Below are 23,389 nucleotides of genomic sequence, written 5' to 3'. Positions count from 1 at the left end.
TGAATCCGACCATATCTTGTAATGCATTGGCTGGAATTACCACTCCTCAAACTATCAAAATAGAAGGATATATCAAGAAGAAAAATGTAATAGTGTTGATTGATTCAATAAGTAACCACAATTTTATTCATTGTAAGATAGCAAAGAATTGCATTGCTTCCTATATCCAGCACCAGAGTGTCAAGTGATGGTTGCAAGTGGAGGAACCATAAATTGCCTTGGAAAGTGCCATAATATCAAGCTATCCATGGGAGAATATGTATTGAATAGCCCAATGCTTTCCATTCTAATGGGAGGTGTTGATGTTGTACTAGGAGTCCAATGGCTACAATCCTTGGGTACAATAGCTTTTAATTTTCAAGAACTTTTCATGAAATTTTTTTGGGAAGGAAAGGAAGTTGAATTGAGGGGTATCGAAGGAAAACCTAGAAAGATAATCAACTCTAATAGCATGACAAAGCTTCTAAATAAAAACAATGGGGTGTAATTGCACAATTATGTTCACTAGAGGATCCCACATCGAAATCATGTATTTCTCCAGAACTCCAAAACGTTTTGGACAATCATTCCAAGGTATTTGAGACTCCCAAAGGCCTCCCACCTATTCGTGATCATGATCATTCTATTCATTTGATTCCACGAAGTGTTCCTCAAAACATCAGGCCTTACATATATCCATATGCTCAAAGGAGTGGGAACTCATTCAAAAGTTGCAGAAGATCCCAGTTCAAACAGTATTGCGAGAACTTGACAAGGAAGGAAAAATTATATTGGAACCTGAAGTAGTCATAGAACCAAGAAATCGAAAGCTACGAAATATATCAATTTCAAAGTATCTCATCAAGTGGAAGAACTTACCCTCTAAAGATTCCACATGGGAGGACAAGAATTTATACAGAATCATCAAGAACTACTCAAGCATTGAGGACAACACTTTTTGAAGGAGAGGGGCATGTTAGGTCCCTATACTACTAGTGTAACCCCTTATTGTTATTAGTACAACCCCCTTATTATATTGTTGTGCCCATGTAGTCCCCATATTGTTATTATATTGCCCCATAGAAGCCCACTATTGTTATTATTGTGCCCTTACATTATTATTGTTATGTCGGCTCTGATTATGTTATGACCCCTTAGGCTCCTATATATAGAAAGGAGGTCTTGTCATTTGTAACATTGAAGAACTTTTCATTTGTGTAATGTAAAGGAGGTTTCCCCCTCGAAGAGGTTTATTTCTAAGGCGTTGATCTATCTTTTCTATCTTTTTGTGAGCTAGTTTCATAACACTTAACTAGCTACAAGATAGTGGATCTAGTGAAATAATGTTGCAACCCTAATTATCACCATGCCATCTCAAAAGTTGCAAGAATACTTTCTTTGAAGATTTCTAGATTATTTATTCCAGATGATGTGTGAGTGTCACCTATTCAACAACCTATAGTGAATCATTTTGACAATGTTTTCTTTCGATGGTTGGCAAGCCATATTACCTCAAAAAAATCCAAATTAGTTCTCAGAGTTCTTTTCAATTGCAATGTGAATAGAGTATGTCATTTATTTTCCATAACTCTTTAAAGGTGGCAAGAAATTATGTTATTACTATTAAAAATGTGACAAAATGTGCATGTCATTGGAAAATTATATTTCTGGACTTCAACAGCAAAGCCTCATCAAAAAATTTCTTCGATGGTTGGCAAGCCATATTACCTCAGAAAAATCCAAGTTAGTTCTCAGAGTGCTTTTCAATTGCAATGTGAACAAAGTGTTTTCCTTCGATGGCTAGCTAGCCATATTACCTCAGAAAAATCCAAATTAGTTCTCAGAATGATTTTCAATTTCAATGTGAATAAAGTATGTTATTTATTTTCCATAACCCTTCAAAGGTGGCAAGAAATTGTGTTATTACTATTAAAAATGTGACAAAATGTTTATTGTCATTGGACAATTATATTTTTGGAGTTCATCAACAAAGCCTTGTCAAAAATTTGCTTCGATGGTTAGCAAGCCATATTACCTCAGAAAAATCCAAATTAGTTCTCAGAGTGCTTTTCAATTGCAAGTCCTAAATGATGTTTCCTCTCTTGGTATGATGCTTCAAAGACAGAACATCAAAGAGAATGTGTACAATCTTTTTCGTGTAAATATGAATAAACTTTCTCTTCCAGCATTTGGACACTCCCAAATAGATCGATTCCTCTTAAGAGCCCTCATATGGTATTGTTTGGACTAATGTAGACCAAGAATTGATGCTTAAAGACCATATTTGTCTCCAATTTAGGGGTTGTGGGGCAATTTAGCCCTAGTGAATTGGACAAGTGAAAGAAGAAACACAATGTAAAATTTATAAATTGAAGGTTTGAGAATTCTCTCTCTTAACATTTCCAATTCACAAATTCAACTTCATGATCCAAAATCAATAACTAAACTATAGCCAATGCTTGAGTTCATTCATCAACATGTAACATGTAGCTATTGCATGCAACAAGGCCACCATGTGAATACAACAACAGTAATGAGAACTAAGTGTACACATAGATTCCATGATTATAGTCAGCTTCAAAAATCGATCATGTCTATGGATCACCGAAACATGGATTCATGTATACAGAAATACTCCATCCACTCTGAGATAATGACAGCAACATTTTAAGAAAGACAACATCCTCCATAAATCCTTAATTGCCATCAACAATGCGGCTAACACCATTTCTGATTACATGTGGACATACATGTTCTAACATTTTGGTTGCTTCAACAACATAAACTTTCCTTGCACCATCTTGTGCATACTAGATTGCCAAATTACCACTTCCTGTGCCTACATCCAAAATAGTCTTGCCTTCAAAGTAGTGCATGTTCTCAAATATAGTTGTGTAATAAGCATACATCCTCATGTGTCACATTTGGGAAAAGAGTTGTATGGAATCTCCATAATTCCCTCATTGCACATATCTTTCCTTGTACCAAATCACGAACATTTGTGCATGCCTTTAGAAGAGGGGAGAACATGAAGTAACCGGGCTTCATATTCTTTCATTGAATTTGTCCAAAACATTCAAGGGACTCATCATCTCTCCCATGCTAAGTATAGCCAACAAGGATTTAATTCCATGAAAACATATTTCATTTAGGCTTTGCATCAAACACTTTGTAAGCATTTGACCAATCCCCACATTTTACATACTTTTAACATAAATTTCTTTATTTCATTGGATAATTTTATATTTTTCAAAAACTTCATTAAGGGAAATTTTAGCCTTAAAGTGCCCATGAAATTTTCACGTACATAATATGTAAGCCAATCAAAATCCTTTGAATTTAAAAAGAGGTACACGCAAATATATTGGAGGGAAAGTTAAGAAAACTATTTTTTTAATTGTATTTTTTACTTATCTCCTTACAGTTTTACTCAAATATCAAGTGTAGACGCTCGTTAGATGTTGAATTAAATTCTGCATCCAACAAATACCTAGTATGCATACTTTTGAGAACACCCACGTTGATAAAAGTTGAAGATACATTAAAAAAACATGTTAAACATGTTGTTTTAATGTGATCCAAGTGGATATTGGTGGCCACCCACCTGTTCCACCTAGACCTCCATTCAGTTTCATATGTTTCCTTGTTTATTGCAGCATTTACTATTTTTAGTAGTTTTTTGGGTCCTGAACTTCTGGAGCAGTTTTTTACCCCCTAAACGGCATTTTTTGAGGTTCACAATAGGCTCATAGCCTTAGGTAGGGGCATGCTACAAATCCTATAGTACTCAGAGAGACCTTTCCAACAAGGTATCTACGTGCCAAACAAAGATAATATGGCCAAGTTACGACCCCGGGAAGTTGGTTACCCAACTAACCACAACGGGGCCCACAAAATCTTGGCGTTCCATCTCCTGGGGTTAGGGTTTTGGTTATTTATGGCTTTCCCTTATTGTTCAACAATAAATATTCCCTTGAGCCTCATTGTAACACAGTTGAGAGGCATGTATCTAGCAAGTTTATTTCCATTATGTTTCTAAGCATATTTTAGTATTTTGATATTAATGAAATGAAGTATTATTTCTGTTGCATCTCTGTATTTATGGTTATATTTGTAATTTGTTGTGTTCCTATTTAAGTTTGAATCAATGGTATCAGAGCGGTCAGCTCTTTCTTTATTTTTCTTTTCATGTCCCCAGTGAGGTCAGGTTATAAGGAGTTATGGCTCGAGCTGGTTGAGCCTTCGCAAGACCAGCCACACAAACCTTGACGACCTCCCATGGTGAAAGAAAAGAAAGATGAGGGGGCAGGAGATCCTTTTAAAATATTGCTCAAGGAAGCCCTCGAGCGACAGAGGAATGTGATGATGGATAACTTTTCCCAGATCCTTCGATGGCTACCCACATGAGACAAATATTCATCCAACAACCACTTTGGAGGTGCCACTCCTTTTAAGGTACAAGTTAACTTTGATATTCCTATATTTGAGGGCCAGATAGATGCAGACGTCGTAGATAAATGGTTAAATCTGTTGGAAGGATATTTTTTATTTCATGACTTTTCCAATTGGAAAAAGATTACTTTTGCACTTCCCAAAGCCTCCCCACACATCAAGGACTAGTGGGAAACCTACTATGAACAAAAGGACGAGAGGGAATCCTCACTATTTTCAGTTGCACCCACTTGGAATTATTTCCAAGATGCCATCAAGGAACAATATTACCCTGTCGGGAGCTATGAAGATAAATACATAAAGTGGACCATGCTACAGCAGGGAAGGGACCAAGATGTGCTAGAGTTCACAAATATTTTCCATACCGTTCATACAAAGTTGGGTATCAAGGATTCTGAGCAGCAATTGGTACCCAAGTACCGCGACTGTCTACACAAGTACATCCAGGACGAGATGGAGTTCTTGGACATCTCGTCGCTTGACACGGCGTACCAATATGCTGTAAATATTGAGCAAAGTTTCAACAGAAGAAGCAAGACTTTGGATCTGTGAACCCAAAGCAAGAAAAAGGAACCCCCAAACCAAACAGAAAAGCACAAATCCAAGGTGGGGTGACCCAAGACAACCCGTTGAAGCCGCAAGAAAAGAACAACACCACAAAGACAAATAAGGACACGGGAAAATTGTGTGAGTTCCATAATAGCTCCACTCACAACACAAGTGAGCGTCGGGCCAAGCAGTCACCGCTAGCTGACTTGAAGGCTTATGAATCAGACGCATGTTATGACTCTAAGTCATAACCCAACAAGGGGAATGAAAAAGGGAAGCAGATCATTGACATGGATCCCAGTTCAATAGTGGCCACCACCAAGATATAAAAGAATGAGCCAGGAGATTCGGAGGAGGGGGAATTCCTCTTCCACTCACAGATGTGGGTGAAGGGTTCTCCACCGCAGTTCATTGTCGACAGTGAGAGCCAAAAGAACCTCATTTCCGCAGACGTCGTGAAGTGGCTAGGCCTACCGACTACAACACATCCGCAGTTGTACACCATCGGGTGGCTTCACCAAGGACAAGATCTCAGTGTCAACCAATAGTGTCACCTTCCCTACAACATCAAGCCCTTCACGAATGAGGTACTATGTGATGTTTCTCCTCTTGAAGTTTGTGATGTATTATTAGGACAACCATACTTGTGGAAGTAGCATGTTGTATATGAGTATAGACCTCACTCTGTGATTATTACTTTGGGCAATAAGTTGTACATGATATTGGAGGTAGCCCTGCTTACCGCTATCTCTTTGATCACTGCAAAGCAATGCAATCATTTCCCAAACCAAAAAATTTGTTTTCCTTATGATTCGCCCTCAGGATAAGAAGAAGGTTGTAGCCACAGATTTCAAACAAGGCTTCTCCGCATAGAAGCAGCAGATGGACAAGGTCATGGAGGAGTACAAGGATATTTTCGCCTCACCTACAAGGGTACCTATGCATTTCCATGTCAAGAACTCCATCAATTTGACCCCAAGCGCACCGCTACCTGATGGACCAATCTATAGATGCTCTGTTCTGGAGAACGATGAGATCAAGAGGCAGATTCAGGACTTGTTGCAGAAAGGTCACATTAGGCCAAGCTCATCACCCTATGGGAGCCCAATTGTATTGGTATAGAAGAAGGACAGGAACCTAGAGACTTTTTATTAACTATCGGACGTTAAACAAGATCACTGTCCAAAATAGGCACCCAATCCCATGGATTGATGACCTTCTAGACCAGCTCAAGGGGGCCAAATATTTTAGCAAGTGTTATGAAACCAGCTCACAAAAAGATATAAAAGATAGATAAATTCTTTAGAATTCAACCTCTTCAAGGGGGGCAACCTCTTTTACATTACACAAATGAACGATTCTTGGATGATACAAATGACAAGACCTCCTTTCTATATATAGGAGTCTGAGGGGTCATAATATAATCAGAGCTGACATAACAATAATAATGTAAGGGCACAACAATAACAATAGTGGCTTCTATGGGGCACAATAATAACAATATGGGTACTAATGGGCACAACAATATAATAAGAGGGTTTCACTAATAATAATAAGGGGTTACACTAGTAGTATAGGGACCTAACATGCCCCTCTCCTTCAAAAAGTCTTGTCCTCAATGCTTGAGTAGTTCTGGATGCTTACGTATAAAATTATCATCCTTCCATGTGGAATCTTCAGCGGGTAAGTTCTTCCACTTGATGAGATACTCTGAAATTTATCAATTTCATAGTTGTCGACTTCTCGGTTCTGTGAATGCTTCAGGTTCCAATATGATTTTTTCTTCCTTGTCAAGTTCTGGAAATATTGTTGGAACTGGGATCTTCAACAACTTTTGAATGAGTTCCCACCCTGCTTCGCCATTCTTCCATTCATCCCTTACTTTGTTTATCAAATTTGGTTGGATAATTATACCAACCTCTACCATTTTTGCAACCATATGTTCAATTTTACTCCTTTGGGCATATGGATATCTATAAGGCCTAATGTTTGGAGGAACACTTCCTGGAATCAAACGAATAGCATGATCATGATCACGAATACGTGGGAAACCTTTGGGAGTCTCAAATACCTTGGAATGATTGTCCAAGACTTTTTGGAGATCTGAAGAAATGGATGATTTCGATGTGGGAACCATTAGTGAACATAATTGTGCAATTACACCTCTTTGTTCTTTCTTTAGAAGCTTTGTCATTCCGTTAGAGTTAATAATATTTCCTGGTTTCCCTGTGATACCCTTTAATTCAACTTCCTTTCCTTCCGAAGAAAATTTCATGAAAAGTTCTTGAAAATTAAAAGCTATTGTACCCAAGGATTGTATCCATTGGACTCCTAGTACAACATCAGCACCACCCATTGGAATGGAAAGCATTGGGCTATTCAAAACATATTCTCCCATGGATAGCTTGGTATTATGGCACTTTCCAGAGCAATTTATGGTTCCTCCACCTATAATTGTCACTTGACACTCTGGTGCTGGATATAGGAAGAAATTCAATTCCTTGCTATCTTACAATGAATAAAATTATGGGTACTAATCGAATCAATCAACACTATTACCGTTTTCTTCTTGATATGTCCTTCTACCTTTATAGTTTGAGGAGTGGTAATTCTGACCAATGCATTACAAGATATGGTCAAATTCATTTCTTCTTTCTCTGGGGTTGGTTCCTTAAGACTATCCTTTTCATTTGATGTTTCTTGATGCTTTTCTTCCTGATATTTCACTACTTGAACCTTCTTCTTCTTGATATGTCCTTCTATCTTGAGAGTTTGAGGAGTGGTAATTCCTACCATTGCAATACAAGATATGGTCAAATTCATTTGTTCTTTCTCTAGGGTTGGTTCCCAGTGTATATCCTCTTCTTTTGACATTTCTTGATCATTTTCATCATTAGAAGGCCTTTCTTGTAGCATTTTTGTCCCACCTTCCTTCAAACCTTCCATGTCTTTCTTCAAATCTTCCATGCCTTTCTTCCAATATGCTTTCATACCGTCGATATCAGCTTCCATGGCATAGATAAAACTATTTATCTTTTGCTTCTCTAGAATATCATTTAGCCTTATATTCAATTTTTGAAAGTCATTAATGTGGCCATTGAACCCTTTTGTTTGAGATTTATCAATTGGCTAAAGAAGGTGTTGCTCTTTGTATCCTCATAATGTGCTATCATTTCCTCTGTGAAAATTGACCTCATGACAAGTGGTTTATGAGAACAAAGCCCTTTATACCATAAAAATTGATTCGGTTCTAGCAAATTAGATGCAATATGTACCTTTTGTAACAATGGTACACCATGTAGATCAAAATATTTCTCCATCTGTAGTATCCAATTTACCAGATCCTTGCCATCAAACTTCCTCATCTCGCTTTTTCTTGATTTTAGGAGCTCAATCTTGAAATGACTATAACTGTAATTACGGATCTTTAAGTTCTGAAATTTTGGCCTATAATATCCCTCTGAGTCCTCTTTCTAACTCCGCAAGTATGATCGCAATTGGATTCCCGAAGAAAGATTTATTCCCAATCCCCCATGATGACCTAATTATAGAATAGTTCAGTAGAGCGAACTTGTATGACGTACCACGTGTCACTGTTTCAACCTTAGGTTCTGAAAATTATACCGAAAAAAAGAAGAAGCAAATTCTGTCCTCTTTCTCTAACTTTTGACGAAATTTCAATCTGATGATCAGAGAGAAAGTTATGATGATTTTCCCAAGGTCACATGTTTAGGATGTAATTCGGGAGTCTGCAAAAACCCTAACTTCCTTAAATCATATATCAGAAACTATAGCGAGACAAGATCTGAAATTCAGACCTGAGTTTAGACCAATTTCTTCTCAAATGGGTTTTTTTTTTACCTTCTTAAACTTCGTAGCAAAAAGGATATAGCGAAAATTCCACGATGACCTGTTTTAGATGAAATTTTGGAGCTTGCAAACACTCTAACTTCCTCAAGTCATATCTCCGAAAACATAGTGGTACAAGAGTTGAAATTTAGACCTGAGGTTCAGAGAGATTTCATCTCAAATGAGTTTTTTGTTTAGCTTATGAAATGTCGCAGAAAAAATGTTATATAAAAAATGCCACAATGACCTATTTGGAGCAGCGAAACCCCAGAATCCAAAGCTATGATATCAAATGTTATGAAACCAGCTCACAAAAATATAGAAAAGATAGATAAATGCTTTAGAATTCAGCCTCTTCAAGGGTGAAACCTCCTTTACATTACACAAATGAATAATTCTTGGATGATACAAATGACAAGACCTCTTTTCTATATATAGGAGTCTAAGGGGTCATAATATAATTAGAGCCGACATAACAATAATAATGTAAGGGCACAACAATAACAATAGTGGGCTTCTATGGGGCACAATAATAACAATATGGGTACTACATGGGCACAACAATATAATAAGGGGGTTGCACTAATAATAATAAGGGGTTATACTAGTAGTATAGGGACCTAACAACAACATTGACTTGAAGTCTGGCTATCACTAGGTGCCTATCGAACCCTTCTGTGTGGAAGACTGCCTTCAAATCCAAGGAGGGAATTTTTGAATGGTTGGTTATGCCTTTTGGGTTGATGAATTCCCCTACAACATTCATGAGATTGATGGACGAAATCTTGTGACCCTTCGCTAATGCATTCATGGTGGTGTATTTAGATTACATCTTGATCTTCAACCAGGGTTCGGAAGAGCACCTCCACCATATTTGATAAGTCCTTTAAACCCTGTGACAACTCAATTCAAATTGTGTGCAAATTTGGAGAAATGCACTTTAGGCATGACCCAGGTTCAATATCTTGGGTACATCATTGATTAGGTGCTCAAAATTAGGCTTAAAAATCAAAGTGTTAGAATCTTGTTAAACTTAGCTTCAGATCGAAGAAATCATCATTCTGATTCCAACGGTGCAAATGGCACTCAAATCTGAGCTCGTATGCAGAAGTTATAGCAATTCAAAGTTCAGGTTTGACTTGCTCAAATGGCAGGATTGGATGATGTGGCAAAGTCCTTCAGCAAATGAGGAGGTGCCAAGTGGTAAGATTTCATTGGTCCCCACAAGTCACAAATTGCAATCATAGGTGGGTCAGCATTAAATATCGGCCCCGAATAGCCAAGGTGCGATGCGATAAGGCAGGCGGGAAGGCTTTCAAGAATCAGCAGGAGGCACGATGCGATGGATCGCAATCACACATCGGCGAAGGGAGGTGTTACAGAATCGGCCCCGACAAGTTCGGGTTGCGATGCGATATTGCAATCGCACATCGCAACAGGACAGGCCTTGCATATGTATAGGATCACTGGTTTTCCATTGATTGTGATATCCCGGATGCGATAAGGTTAGGTTGCAGTTTAATGTCCCGTCAGGTCCGTCTTATTGAAATCACACATTGCTCGCCGCGTTCACAGACCGTAAGACCTACCAAACTTTGCCGATTGATCATTTTGATGGACAGTTGGTACTGATGGATTATGGCCTGCAAGGCAACAAAATTCTCGCTCGGTTATTGGATTTTTGGAGTGAAATTGTGGGTTCCTATCGGATGTGGATCAATTTGAGGAACAAATAGTGGGAAAACTAGGAGAAATCATAACTTCTTCGATTTTCCACCAAATTGGTTGCAAAAAGAGGCTAGATAAGCATTTTTTATCATTTTGGACTCATTGGAGCAAGTTTCAGAAGCATTTGAGCATTGCAAACATAGATTTTTACACTTTTGAGCATAATAGAGAGGCCCAAGCCATTGGAAGCTGGACCAAGGAGACGTAGCCCAGGAGGGGTGAACTCATTTATCATGTGCTTGTTGTAATTTTTTTTTGATGATGTTCTTTACATGTTTATGATGATGTTCAGTTTCTGGTTTATGTTAAATTGCTCATAAAATTAACATAAAAACTCTTCATTTTACTTGCAAAAATTGATGAATCCTTAAGCACAATGAAAGCATTTCGTTTATAATCTGAGGAAGATCTTAAAACTACAAACTAATATTCTAAATCAGATCAATCATTGATGAGAAGGGTGTGCATGTGGACCCAACCAAGATACAATTCACTCAGAATTTTCTAGCCCCAACCACTCTAACAGAGCTTTGCGGCTTTCTAGGTCTTGCCATTTTTTTACTGCATGTTCATGTTGGGGTTCTTTTATATCACTTGGCCTTTAAGTCAAATCATCAAGGGCGGAGTGAAAAAAAAAAAAAAAATTGGTCCAAAACCCAACATAAGGCATTTTTTGAGTTGAAGCATTGCCTCTTCTCTCCACCAGTGCTCACATTACCAAACCTACAACAACCATTTGAGATTGAGACAGACGTCTCTGACTATGTTAGTGGTGTAGTTCTTACTCAGCAGAGGCATCCAATGGCTTACCACAATGAGACACTTTCAGACATAGTCTAAAAGTATCCCACTTATGACAAAGAAATGTATTACATTGTGCAGGTTTGTCGTTATGGAAGCATTACATTCTGGAGAAGGAAACAGTCATCCACACAGACCACCGACCCCTACAATTCATACAGACACAAGGGAAGTTGCAGAACGATAGCCATCAGAAATGGTTCACATACCTGCAACAACTCCATTTGAACATTAAGTACAAGAAGGATAGCACCAATAATGTTGCAAACTGCTTCAACCAACCACTAGTCATGGTGCTAATCATTGTGCCTGACTCCTATGCGCACATGTCTTTGGGATGGCCACATCTTTAGAAGAGTGATCCAGAATTCAGCAGCACATACGAGACACTCCTAGAAGGTAAGAAAGTTCCAAATTTTCACCTTCAGGATGCCATGTTATGCCACTTGGGACACATATGTGTTCCTTCAAGCGAGTGTGCTAAGATGATTTGGGAGGCACACTACATTTGGGTCACTTGACATTTTGGAGTAGAGAAAATAGTGGCAGTACTGCAAAAGTATTTTAACCATCGTCAAGATGTTTGGAAGTACATTAGATCGTGCACCGCCTGTGCCATTTCCAAACCAACCATCAAGAATCAAGGCCTATATACTCTTCTGCCTACTCCTAGTCGACCTTGGGAATCCATCTCCATGTATTACATGTTGGTCCTCCCTTCTACTAAGCATGGCAACGACTACATTTTAGTGGTCATCAACAGATTCTCTAAGATGGCCATCATGGAAGCCTGCAAGAAGAGTATCACAGCAAAGGCCATTTCTAAGCTCTTCTTTGAGTGAGTGTGTGTACGCTTTGGGATCCCACAGTCCATTATCTTAAATTAGGACAACATATTCCTAGGTGCATTTTAGTCAAGTCTCTGGTCGATGCTGGATACCAAACTTACTAATTCCACAGCTTTCCACCCCCAAACCAATGGCCAAACAGAGGTCTTCAACTGGACGATCATAGACATTTTGCGCATGTACAACTTGAAGAATCCACGCACATGGGATGAAAGCCTCCCCTATGTCCAACACAGCTACAACAGATCTCTCCATATCTCAACAAACCATAGCCCCTTTCAAGTACGGCTAGGATTTTAGCTATTATGTCCCATTGATATGACCATACCATTTGCAGATACTCAGGTAGATTAAGCTCACATCCAGTTTGAAGCCGACAAGGCTAACAAATTCATTCAGTGCATTTAACATATCCACCAGTAGGTCCATGATATATTGGATAGAGTCAATGCTAAGTACAAGTAGTGTCATGATCAACATCGAGTGTCACACAAGTTCTAGGTGGACGACAAAGTTTGGCTACATTTGTAGAAGGAGCACCTTGATGCACCCCACTGCAAGCTTTTCCCACTCCAATATGGGTCATACACCATCACCAAGGTTGTAGGGGACAATTCCTTCCAGCTCAGCATTCCATTGTTCCTTGGTCCGCACCCAACATTCAATGTAGACCGCCTTCGGCCATATTTTCCACCATTGTTGGACACATTCTGGTGCAGTAGAAACTATGGCTTTAATAAATCCACAAATGGGTTTACAAAGCCCAACGAACACCCCTTAGGCTTGAATCTCCGATTATTACTATAAGAACCCAAAACCTTTGAAAACAATGGTTTTTTCCCTTTCGAGATCCAAAATACCCTTCAAATATTAAAATTGCGCTTTAATCCTTCTCGGGACCCAAAACCTTTGAAAAGGCTTTAAACAATGCTTTTCCTTTTCGGGACCCAAATTACCCTTCATACATTAAAACAACGCTTTAACGCCTTTACCAACAAATATAAGTATATTGTCGCAGATCTAGACCCACCTGATCGAACGGGTCAGGATGAATCGCAGTATCAGCGATTGGCTCCACCAGTTCCCAACTATCGACGCTATTCCTCGGCCCAATGCGATATTGCTATTGGTAATAAAAATGGCGCTTAACAATATATAACCCCTAATTCAAACCCTCTGATGCGATGGCCTTTACAGACCCGATAGGCTATCCAATCAGCACTATACTGTTTCGGGTCCGGGTAGGTTACGATATCGGAATTCGCAATCACATGTCAGTTCCCTTCCTCCAATGCGACACGATTTATGTATCAGACCTGATATAACTCAAAACTAACGTTTGTACTATTTCGGGTCTGTTATAACAATCCACTTAGTGTTTTTGTGTTGTTTCTCTGTGTAAATGGGTTTTCCGCTTGCGAACCCATAATACACTAAGTTTGCCTTAACCATGGGGATTTCTACGGTAGAGTATAAAAACACAGAGCCAATGCCAAAATCATTCACATATAGAGAAGGAGCAAGCATTCGAGGCCTCCACGGGCCGATTATATAATTATGCATGCAACACTGATCTTTCCACAATAAACAATAACAAAGTCCCACCTTAGGCCAGATTATACAAACAAAGACCTCTGCCTTAAAAGAAATGCATTCAATTACTCGGTTCCACACTCTAAATCAATTCTCTGTGTACAGACTTTCATACAAAACTCTATTTGGGGTTCTCTGCCCTCTCTAGCCCGATTATTCTAATTAGCAGCCTTCTCCTCCTATGTTGCCCGTAGGCTTACAAATCCTTCAAATTCCTCTTCCTGTCTCTCCTCTCTAACCCTGAATTATACAAGAAGACATAATTTATACAAATAAATGGCTCAACCAGAAATATCTCAACCTCTAATAAAAAGTCTCTTCAAACCCACTCTTTTCTAAACCAACACTAAATCAAGCTTTTAAAATTCCTCATATTCTATTCCGGCCAAATAAATCTAATTGTTTGGCCTGATCTCCACACAGGGAGGATCAATCAGCCACATATACCCTTTTCTCATATTTTCCAATAAATAGACACTCTCATACATTTAAATAAATAAAATTAATTAAACTATTGTCTTCCAACCCCTTGTTAGTCACAACATGTGACCATGCTATCACATTGCTGACTAGGCCTAAATTCTCCTACATCAGACTCCCAAAGTTGAAAGTTTCCATGACCTCCTAGTCATGTGTTTCTTCTGCTGTCCATCCAGTATCCTAAACTTTACTCTATAACTGGTCATCACTTCCATCATGTTGTTGATTCAATTTTTCTGCCGCTGTCACTTCTGTTCTCCTAGATTTCCAAATCTTAATTTGCTGTTGTCCTCCGTTTTTGCTAATACAAATTCCTGTGGTTAATTTTTCCTTCTTGTTGTCCCTTGATTTCACCTTCCATGATTTCTCAACTTCTTCTTTACAATTTATTTTTAACTAAATTCCACTAGCATCTGTATGTTATACATTCTCCTTTGCCATATAAATTATAAGATTTATGTCCAAATCTTTCTTGCCTCTACCATTTACAATCTGTTGTTTCTACTCTACAGCCTTTGTTTCATTATCATCAAAGATAATTTTTCCCTCCATGTTATCATATTTGTCTAATAACTTTTCCAGAAAAATGTCAATTCCTTCATATTCAATGAGTATGCCGTTTGTATATGACTCCTCTTTCCTGTATATGACAGATTTTCCATTACAATTGTCAGATTCAAAATAACTATGGTTTTCCATCTTCACAGGTGATTCTGCCATCAACTCTTTATACTATCCTTCTACAAAAGCTATGAAACTGTCATCAATTCACTTTCCAATACTTTCCTCTGCACTATACAGTATTTCTTGTTCCAACACAAGATTATCATTCAACAATTCAATAGCTAGGATTTCTTGGAGCATATCATTATGAAGTATCTTTTCATCCTCTATACTTATACTATTGTAACAAAATGATGTTATGGTATCTTCTCCTACAACAGAAACAAAATTCTGGTTTTCTAAAGCTTCTTCATGGTTTACAAATTCATTAAAATAATTCACTTTAAAATCACAGAATTCCTAAACTTCTGCATCTATCAACATCATCATGCATTCCTCCACAGTTTCCATAATATTTTCATTTTGGTTTTCTACTGAAAATACTTCATTCTGGCTATCATCACAAACTTTCATTTGTTTATCTTCAGCTCCTTTAGTCATGACAAATTCCCTGTCAATACCATCATTCTCGAGATTATTAAATACACGCTCAAAATATATTTCTGTTTCAACCATCTATTCCAATAATGTTACTTCTTTATCAACATGCATAAGCACATTGTCCAATTGTTGTTCATCACCTATTTATCCTGAAAACATACACAACATGTTAGTTTCAAAAATGCAAGGCTCTTCATTCGAAGCCTCAATGATCAGCTCCTCATGCTCCTCTGAACTATTCTGATAGTTCACTAAGTTATTGAGAAATTCCTTCTCAACATCTCTGACTTCTTCCTCATTAAAGAAATCTTCTGGGACTGCAACTTCTTGACTATGCTTGGCAACTTCATCATAAGTTTGTAGAATACCTTCCTGTTCTACACAATCTCTTTCAACACTCAGTTTGTCCAAATAAGATAACAATGCCTCCTCCTCTTCTCTGATAAGACTTTGATCTTTCGAATATTTTCTTGGCTTAACTTCTTCAGCTAAGTCCTTGTGTCAGTTTTCCTTCTCTTCACTTTACAAATCTGCAATGCATTTGTTTCCTTTCCTGTTTCCATTTCCCATTGGTCTTATATCCATGCTAAAATTCCTCCAAATATGATCCAATAAGTTTTCACTAAAAGAAGACACAACCATTCAGCCATACCTTTTAATTTCCTCCACCAATTGAATTCATGAAAGTCCTTATGCATCTCCTTTCTTGCTTGTCTTGCCTTAGTTCCTTTCATCTTTACATACACAGGTTCAAATTCTTTAGGCTACAAACCTGCAATTTTACATTCACAAAAATAATTAATCCCAAAAATATGAGATCCTCTTGTCTGTGAGGATGCTATCAATACATTCCTCTCATTATGAGTTGCATAGATCAGTTCTTCATCACTGTCTTCACTATCTTCTTCCTCAAGGAGAGATCCTTTCTCTAGTTCATAGATGTATTCTATTTATTCATTCTCAAATGTTTGAAGCATTAATTTCTCAGCAGACAATTCTCTGACAGGCCATTTAAATCTTCTTCCCACATAAAATCCTTGTTTCCATTTTTCTCTAATTCCTTTCAATACCAGCTTCTCCAAATGATTGAGTTCTGCCTTCATCCCAGCCAACTCTATGTCCCTTTCTTCTTTACTCAATCCTTTGAGTCCAATTGCTTCAGCACTCTTTTCCCTCTATTTGTGACTTTCCTCTGTACCCCTGTCATAACTATCAATAGTCAATTCCTTTTCTACCTATGGTAAACTTTCCTTGTTCACTAGTGAGCTACAACTGACTTTTTCCATTTCACCTGTAACAAGTCTCTCTCATGCCACACCAAACATTCTTGAGTTTAGTGTTTTGGCACCTATTGGTTCTTTCCTCGAACCTTTTACTGACTAACAATTCTACCCAGCACTCTTCTTGTTGGAATTGTTATCTCCTATCTACAATCACAATTGTGGGGCTGCCTCAACAACTTCTACCCAACCTAAGTTGGAAGTTGTTCTCATCTCCTCTTGAATACTCCTTACTTTAGGTTCTGCATCTTCAATTGCTCGCTTCCTTCTTCATTCAGTAAATTCGTTTACTGTTGGGTACTGTCACATTTACTCATCTGAGAATTCTTCTTGCCTTATCTTCTTTACATAGCTCATATGCTATGATGCTGGTACCACTCATTCCACCTTTCAGCAATTCCACTTACCTGCACAAACTTTCCTCAAGATACATCAAAGTACCTTTCAAATCTGCAATATTTCCTTCAAATATTTCTTAAAACTAATTCCCATTCCATCAGTCAAAGGACTCACCTATTCATTATTTCATTTAAACTTTCCATTCAATAGGAATCCATACAGTCAACAACTATTTCCCATTCTATTTTCATAATGGACTCTTCAGTTTTCATGACCAATTAAGATTAGATTTGAATTTCAATTATATTTACCCATTCATGACAGACACTACCAATTCCTTCTGATAACCTGGTTGTAAGCAAATCCTGTTTTGCTTCTACAAGTCCCAAAATTCATTCCTTGTAGTGATTCTTCCTTCAGTCATATTAAACCCAATCTCTGCTCTTTCAATCATCAATATCATTGCCTTCAACAATACTTTAAACAATCCTCAATCATTCTCAGTTTCACAAGATTCTTCAAACCAATTAAATGAATTCAATGCTATAGCAACCCACTATTATGTTCAGCTTTAACTTCTAAACCTTTTACCTCAATCAAATCATTCATGCAATCAACTTTTCCTGAAAGGAAACACTTCCTCCTTTGAAATTTCAATCCCCTGCTATTCTTTAGACATTCAAATACATATCTGCAAAATTATCAAACTACACATTCTTACCAGACCTTCCTCAGACATTCACTACTTCTCCATTCTGATCTCAGCGTTCTTTGTAGTCTAATCCTCATCTTCATCAAACTCACTTCAGGGCAATATACATCTACTGAAATTAAAATTCAGTTTCCCAAAACAATCTTTTCAAAGCATTAAGCTAGCTCTGATACAAAAAATGGTGCAGCAGAAACTATGGCTTTAATAAATCCACAAATGGGTTTACAAAACCCAACAATCACCCCACCGAACACCCCTTAGGCTTGAATCTCCGATTGTTACTATCGGAACCCAAAACCTTTGAAAACAATGGTTTTTTCCCTTTCGGGATCCAAAAGACCCTTCAAATATTAAAACTGTGCTTTAATCCTTCTCAGGACCCAAAACCTTTGAAAAGGCTTTAAACAATGTTTTTCCCTTTTGGGACCCAAATTACCCTTCATATGTTAAAACAGTGCTTTAACACATTTACCAACAAATATAAGTATATTGTCACAGATCCAGACCCGCCCAATCGAACGGCTCATGATGCATCACAGTATCAGCGATCGGCTCCACTGGTTCCCAACTATCGGCGCTATTCCTCGGCCCGATGCGATATCGCTATCGCTATCGGCAATAACAATGGTGCTTAACAATATATAACCCCCGCTTCAAACCCTCTGATGTGATGGCCTTTACGGACCCGATAGGCTATCCAATCAACACTATATTGTTTCGGGTCCGGGTAGGTTGCACTATCGGAATTCGGCGATCACAAGTCGGTTCCCTTCCTCTGATGCGACGCAATTTATGTATCGGACCCAATATAACTCAAAAGTAACATTTATATTATTTCAGGTCTGTTATAACGATCCGCTTAGTGGTTTTGCGTTGTTTCTCTGTGTAAATGGGTTTTCCGCTTGCGGACCCAAATTACACTAAGTTTTCCTTAACCATGGGGATTTCTACAGTAGAGTATAAAAACACAGAGCCAATGCCAAAATCATTCGCATACAGAGAGGGAGTAAGCATTCAAGGTCTCCATGGGCCGAATATATAATTATGCATGCAACACTGATCTTTCCACAATAAACAATAATAGAGTCCCGCCTTAGGCCAGATTATAAAAACAAAGACCTCTGCCTTAAAAGAAATGCATTCAATTACTCAGTTCCACACTCTAAATAGATTCTCTATGTACAGACATACATGCAAAACTATATTTGGGGTTCTCTGCCCTCTCTGGCCCGATTATTCTAATTAGTGGCCTTCTCCTCCTATGTTGCCCGGTAGGCTTACAAATCTTTCGAATTCCTCTTCCTGTCTCTCCTCTCTAACCCTGAATTATACAAGAAGACATAATTTATACAAATAAATGGATTTATGAACCAATTCTGGTTCAGAACCAGAAATCCCTCAACCTCTCCTAAAAAGTCTCTTCAAACCCACTCTTTTCTAAACCAACACTAAATCAAGCTTTTAAAATTCATCATATTCTATTCTAGCCAAATAAATCTAATTGTTTGGCCTGATCTCCACACAGGGAGGATCAATCAGCCACATTAACCCTTTTCTCATATTTTCCAATAAATAGACACTCTAATACATTTAAACAAATAAAATTAATTAAACTGTTGTCTTCCAACCCCTTGTTAGTCACAACATGTGACCATGATATCACATTGCTGACTAGGCCTGAATGCTCCTGCATCACATCCGACATTGCAGAACAACTCACACCAACAAAGCTAAACCCAAATTGTATGGAACATGCTACAACTGATCAAATCATGGGCACACAGATCAAGAACACTCGCCAACAGAGGATCCATCTATATTGATTTGTCAAAGCATGCCAACTCCTTCACCAGGGCAAGTGGTTCACCAAGGACCAAGTTCAATAGAAATTTCCTCACTCATGGAGGCTCTGCACACAATGGGGACCATTGCTTCCTATGGATGGAGGACTGATCCATGTGGATATTGGTGGCCACCGGCTTATTCCACCTAGAACTCTAGTCAGTTTCATATGTTTCCTTGTTTATTGCAACATTTACTATTTTTAGCAGTTTTTCGGGTCTTGAAATTCCGATGCAGTTTTGACCCCCTAAATGATGTTTTTTTAGGTCTACAACAAGCCTATAACCATAATTTCCATCCTATAGTACTCGGAGAGACCTTTCCAACAAGGTATCGTGCACACCAAACGGAGATAATATGACCAAGTTACGACCCCCGGGAAGTTGGTTGCCCAACTAACTCCAATGGGCCCACAAACTCTTGGTGTTCCGTCTCCTGGGGTTAGGGTTTTGGTTGTTTATGGTTTTCTCTTATTGTTCAATAATAGATAGGCCCTTGAGAATCATTGTAACACAGTTCAGAGACATGTAGCCACCACATCTCTTCTGAGAGATTAGCTATTATCGCTCGAGCTAGTTTATTTCCATTCTACTTATAAGCATATTTCAATATTTTGATATTGATGAAATGAAGTGTTATTCATGTTGCATCTCTATATTTATGGTTATATCTGTAATTTTTTGTGTTCCTATTTAAGTTAGGATCATAATGTATCTTCAATTTTTATCAATGTGGGTTTTCTCAAAAGTATGCATAATGGTTACTTGTTGGATGCGGAATTTAATTTTACATCCAACAAGCATGTACACTTGAAATTTGAGTAAACCTATAAGGATATAAGCTAAAAATACAATACAAAAAAGTAGTTTCCTTATATTCCCTCCAAAATTTATAACTATTATTTTATTATTTTTCCTTAGGAGGCCACTTTTAGGCTGAAATTTCCTCTAATGAATATATATTTTTTGTTGTTCCTTGAAATTTGAAAGCTTGGGATGAGTTTGCAATTGTTCCAGACACCTGTCTTCACATTCCCTGCCCCCCATTCTGGAAAGTCATGCAACATAGCTATTGGACCATTATTGAGGATGAAACAACACAAATATTTCCAAGCTTCCATCTTTTGTGTTGAACTCATTTGGTCATTGGACCAATAATCTCCAAAGTCCAAATAATTCATACCAATTTTCCAACTTTTTATCATGAGTATCTTAAAATTTAGTGTCAACTTTTTCAATGTGTTAGGATGAGAGATTGTTATAACTACAATAATACTTTTTCACTCATGAACTAGTAAGTGAAGGTATCATTCTTGTTGTTAACTTCAATAATGTTGTTAATAATGTGCAATTTTTATTAATGATTACAAATACACTGATTGAGTGCACTATATTAAAAAGAGCAATTGAATTTGTTTACTCTGCCATCTTACCATAGGCATTGGAACATTTTCTCTGTACGTCTATATTGTTTCCACTTGAACATGTGGATGTGAATGTTAATCCTACAAAAAGGGATGTATTGTTTTTGTATATACGAAGAGTCTTTAGTTACACTTCTCTTGAGATTTTTGTTTGCATATATTTGTTGGTTTCATGTCGTTATGCTATACAACAAATCACAAATTGTATTTTCACACTAAAGAATGAACTCTACTATTGTTTTTTTTTCACATTAATAACTTGATTACATTTTTAGCTTCATATGATCCTTGAAAAAATAATTGTTTGTTACCTGTTGCAACAAATACAAAATATTTGAACTATTTTCCAATGCATGTATTGTGTCCTTTTTTGAAGTTAATCATATAATACATTTCAATTTTAACTTGTGTGCTTTTAGGTCATTCTTTTGAATCAGTAGAATGTTGTGAATAACATATAGAATGTCATCAAGGTAAAGTTGATGCAATCCAACACAACAAGGACATATTACGTACATGTAATCACATTGGGAAACAATAATTGGTGTTTAGAACATAAATAAAATATTTTGCTTTAGTTTTATTAATTCACAAATAAATCAAAGTTTTCCAGTCATGTGTAAATGCATGATGTAATGAGTAGAAATTATATATCAACACCGTCTTTGCAAAGAATGCGCTTTTTAAAGGGGAGTTGTCATACATTATTTATTATATGTTGTCTCTTTTATTTCCATTTGTTTTCACAAGTTATATATAGCTTTATCTTTTTAGCATGCAAATTAGTTCGCATGATTATGCCTAAGCTTTTCTTGAAGGTTGAATACTAAGTTCCTAAGGTGTTCTTTTCTATGTTGATGTTTTATTTGCTTTGTTTATTTATGTCATATGGCCACATTGTGGCCACTATCATCCAACTGAAGAAAACATATTCGAGTTTCTTGCTTTTGTGGGGAAAAATGGCATTGACATCACTGATGTTGAGGTATATGTCATATAAATTACGTATAGTCTACTTTAGTTTATATTCTAGTGTTCATCATCTTTCATGTCTTATACTCTAAATTGTATCTTCTTTCATTTACAGAAGAAGAACTCAATATTGATGGTAAAAATCAGAAATTAAAGAAAGAGGAGAACAATAACACTAGAGCGAAAAATACAGAGAGAGAGAGAGACAGAATAGAACCAGTCTAGTGATACCCTTAAATCCAATATCCCACATGAGACACGCATATACAAACTAATGATCAAGTATTTAGAGTTGGCGAATTCACCTACAATGCCTTGGCAGCACAATGATAATGTTTTGAAGTGTTGAAACAATATTTCATATAAAAATTGTAGTCGAACCAATATTAAGTTGGAAACTCGTATTGTAATACTTGACATTTCATATAATATAATTTAAATGGTTGAAGTTGTTTACATTTGTACTTGATATTATTTACTAGTGTAATTCATATATGTTACTTTGCATTTTCAAATTAGATTAACATGCATATTATATTGCATTTTTTTAATTTAGTCGCAATATTATACTAATTAATTTATGTTGATTAATAATGAACACATAAAATCAATCTAAAACTACTAAATTGGTAATTTATATTGATTAATGATGAACACAAATAAAATGAATATACGACGGCTACATTAGTTGTTTATAAATACTATTAATGAAAGCAAATGAAATGAATATAAACCACTAAATCAGTCATTTATATAATGAATATGAAACTACCAAAAAAAAAGATAAATGACCATTGTAAATGATAATTTGTGATTACAAAGATGACTTAATTTTGCATATATATGACTATTAGTAGCTAATTACAGTATCTTATAACACAACCAAAATTTAGTCATATTTCTTTGATCATTGATTGGTTTGAAACAATGACTAAAATTTACATACATATGACTATTAGTAGCTAACTTATAGTATCTTATAACGCGACCAACATTTTGGTCATATTTCTTTGGTCATTGATTGGTTTTATTGGGCAGTCATATAGTAGTATATTTTGTTGGTATTTGGTCATTAATTGTGGAAATTAATGACTAAATTAATGATCAAAAGTATGATTAAATATACTACTAGGCGATAAAATTGAGACAATCAATTAATGACTAAGCTAAATACAACTAAAAGTTGGTCACGTTATAAGATACTGCAAATTAGCCACTATTGGTCACTGACTAAAAAGGTCGTTTATATGCAATTTTTCGTCCTTTTTTTAGTAATTAATTAGTCATTTTGTACTAGTGTGGATATAAGGAAACATACTAAGGTACTTGTATTAAAATTTAAAGCTTTGTTTTTCTACAATTTTGTATTTATAACTTG

General features: G+C 36.8%; 1 protein-coding gene across 1 annotated transcript in view; it reads left to right on the top strand.

Annotated features, from left to right (window-relative positions):
• LOC149169737 (uncharacterized) overlaps nucleotides 1-23,389 on the top strand; it is a 62,631-nt gene that overhangs the window by 25,055 nt on the left and 14,187 nt on the right. Inside the window, exons 3-4 of the mRNA XM_089425314.1 lie at nucleotides 1,442-1,545; nucleotides 2,042-2,137. Coding sequence (XP_089281440.1) covers nucleotides 1,442-1,545; nucleotides 2,042-2,137 — 200 coding nt within the window. The remainder of the gene's footprint in view (nucleotides 1-1,441; nucleotides 1,546-2,041; nucleotides 2,138-23,389) is intronic.

Source organism: Pinus tabuliformis, chromosome 4_2, assembly GCF_031772625.1.
Source record: "Pinus tabuliformis cultivar Carrire ecotype Pingquan chromosome 4_2, CPIR1, whole genome shotgun sequence".
NCBI lineage: Eukaryota > Viridiplantae > Streptophyta > Pinopsida > Pinales > Pinaceae > Pinus > Pinus tabuliformis.
The sequence above is the reverse complement of the archived record's forward strand: the minus strand, read 5'-3'. Positions and strand labels throughout refer to the sequence as shown.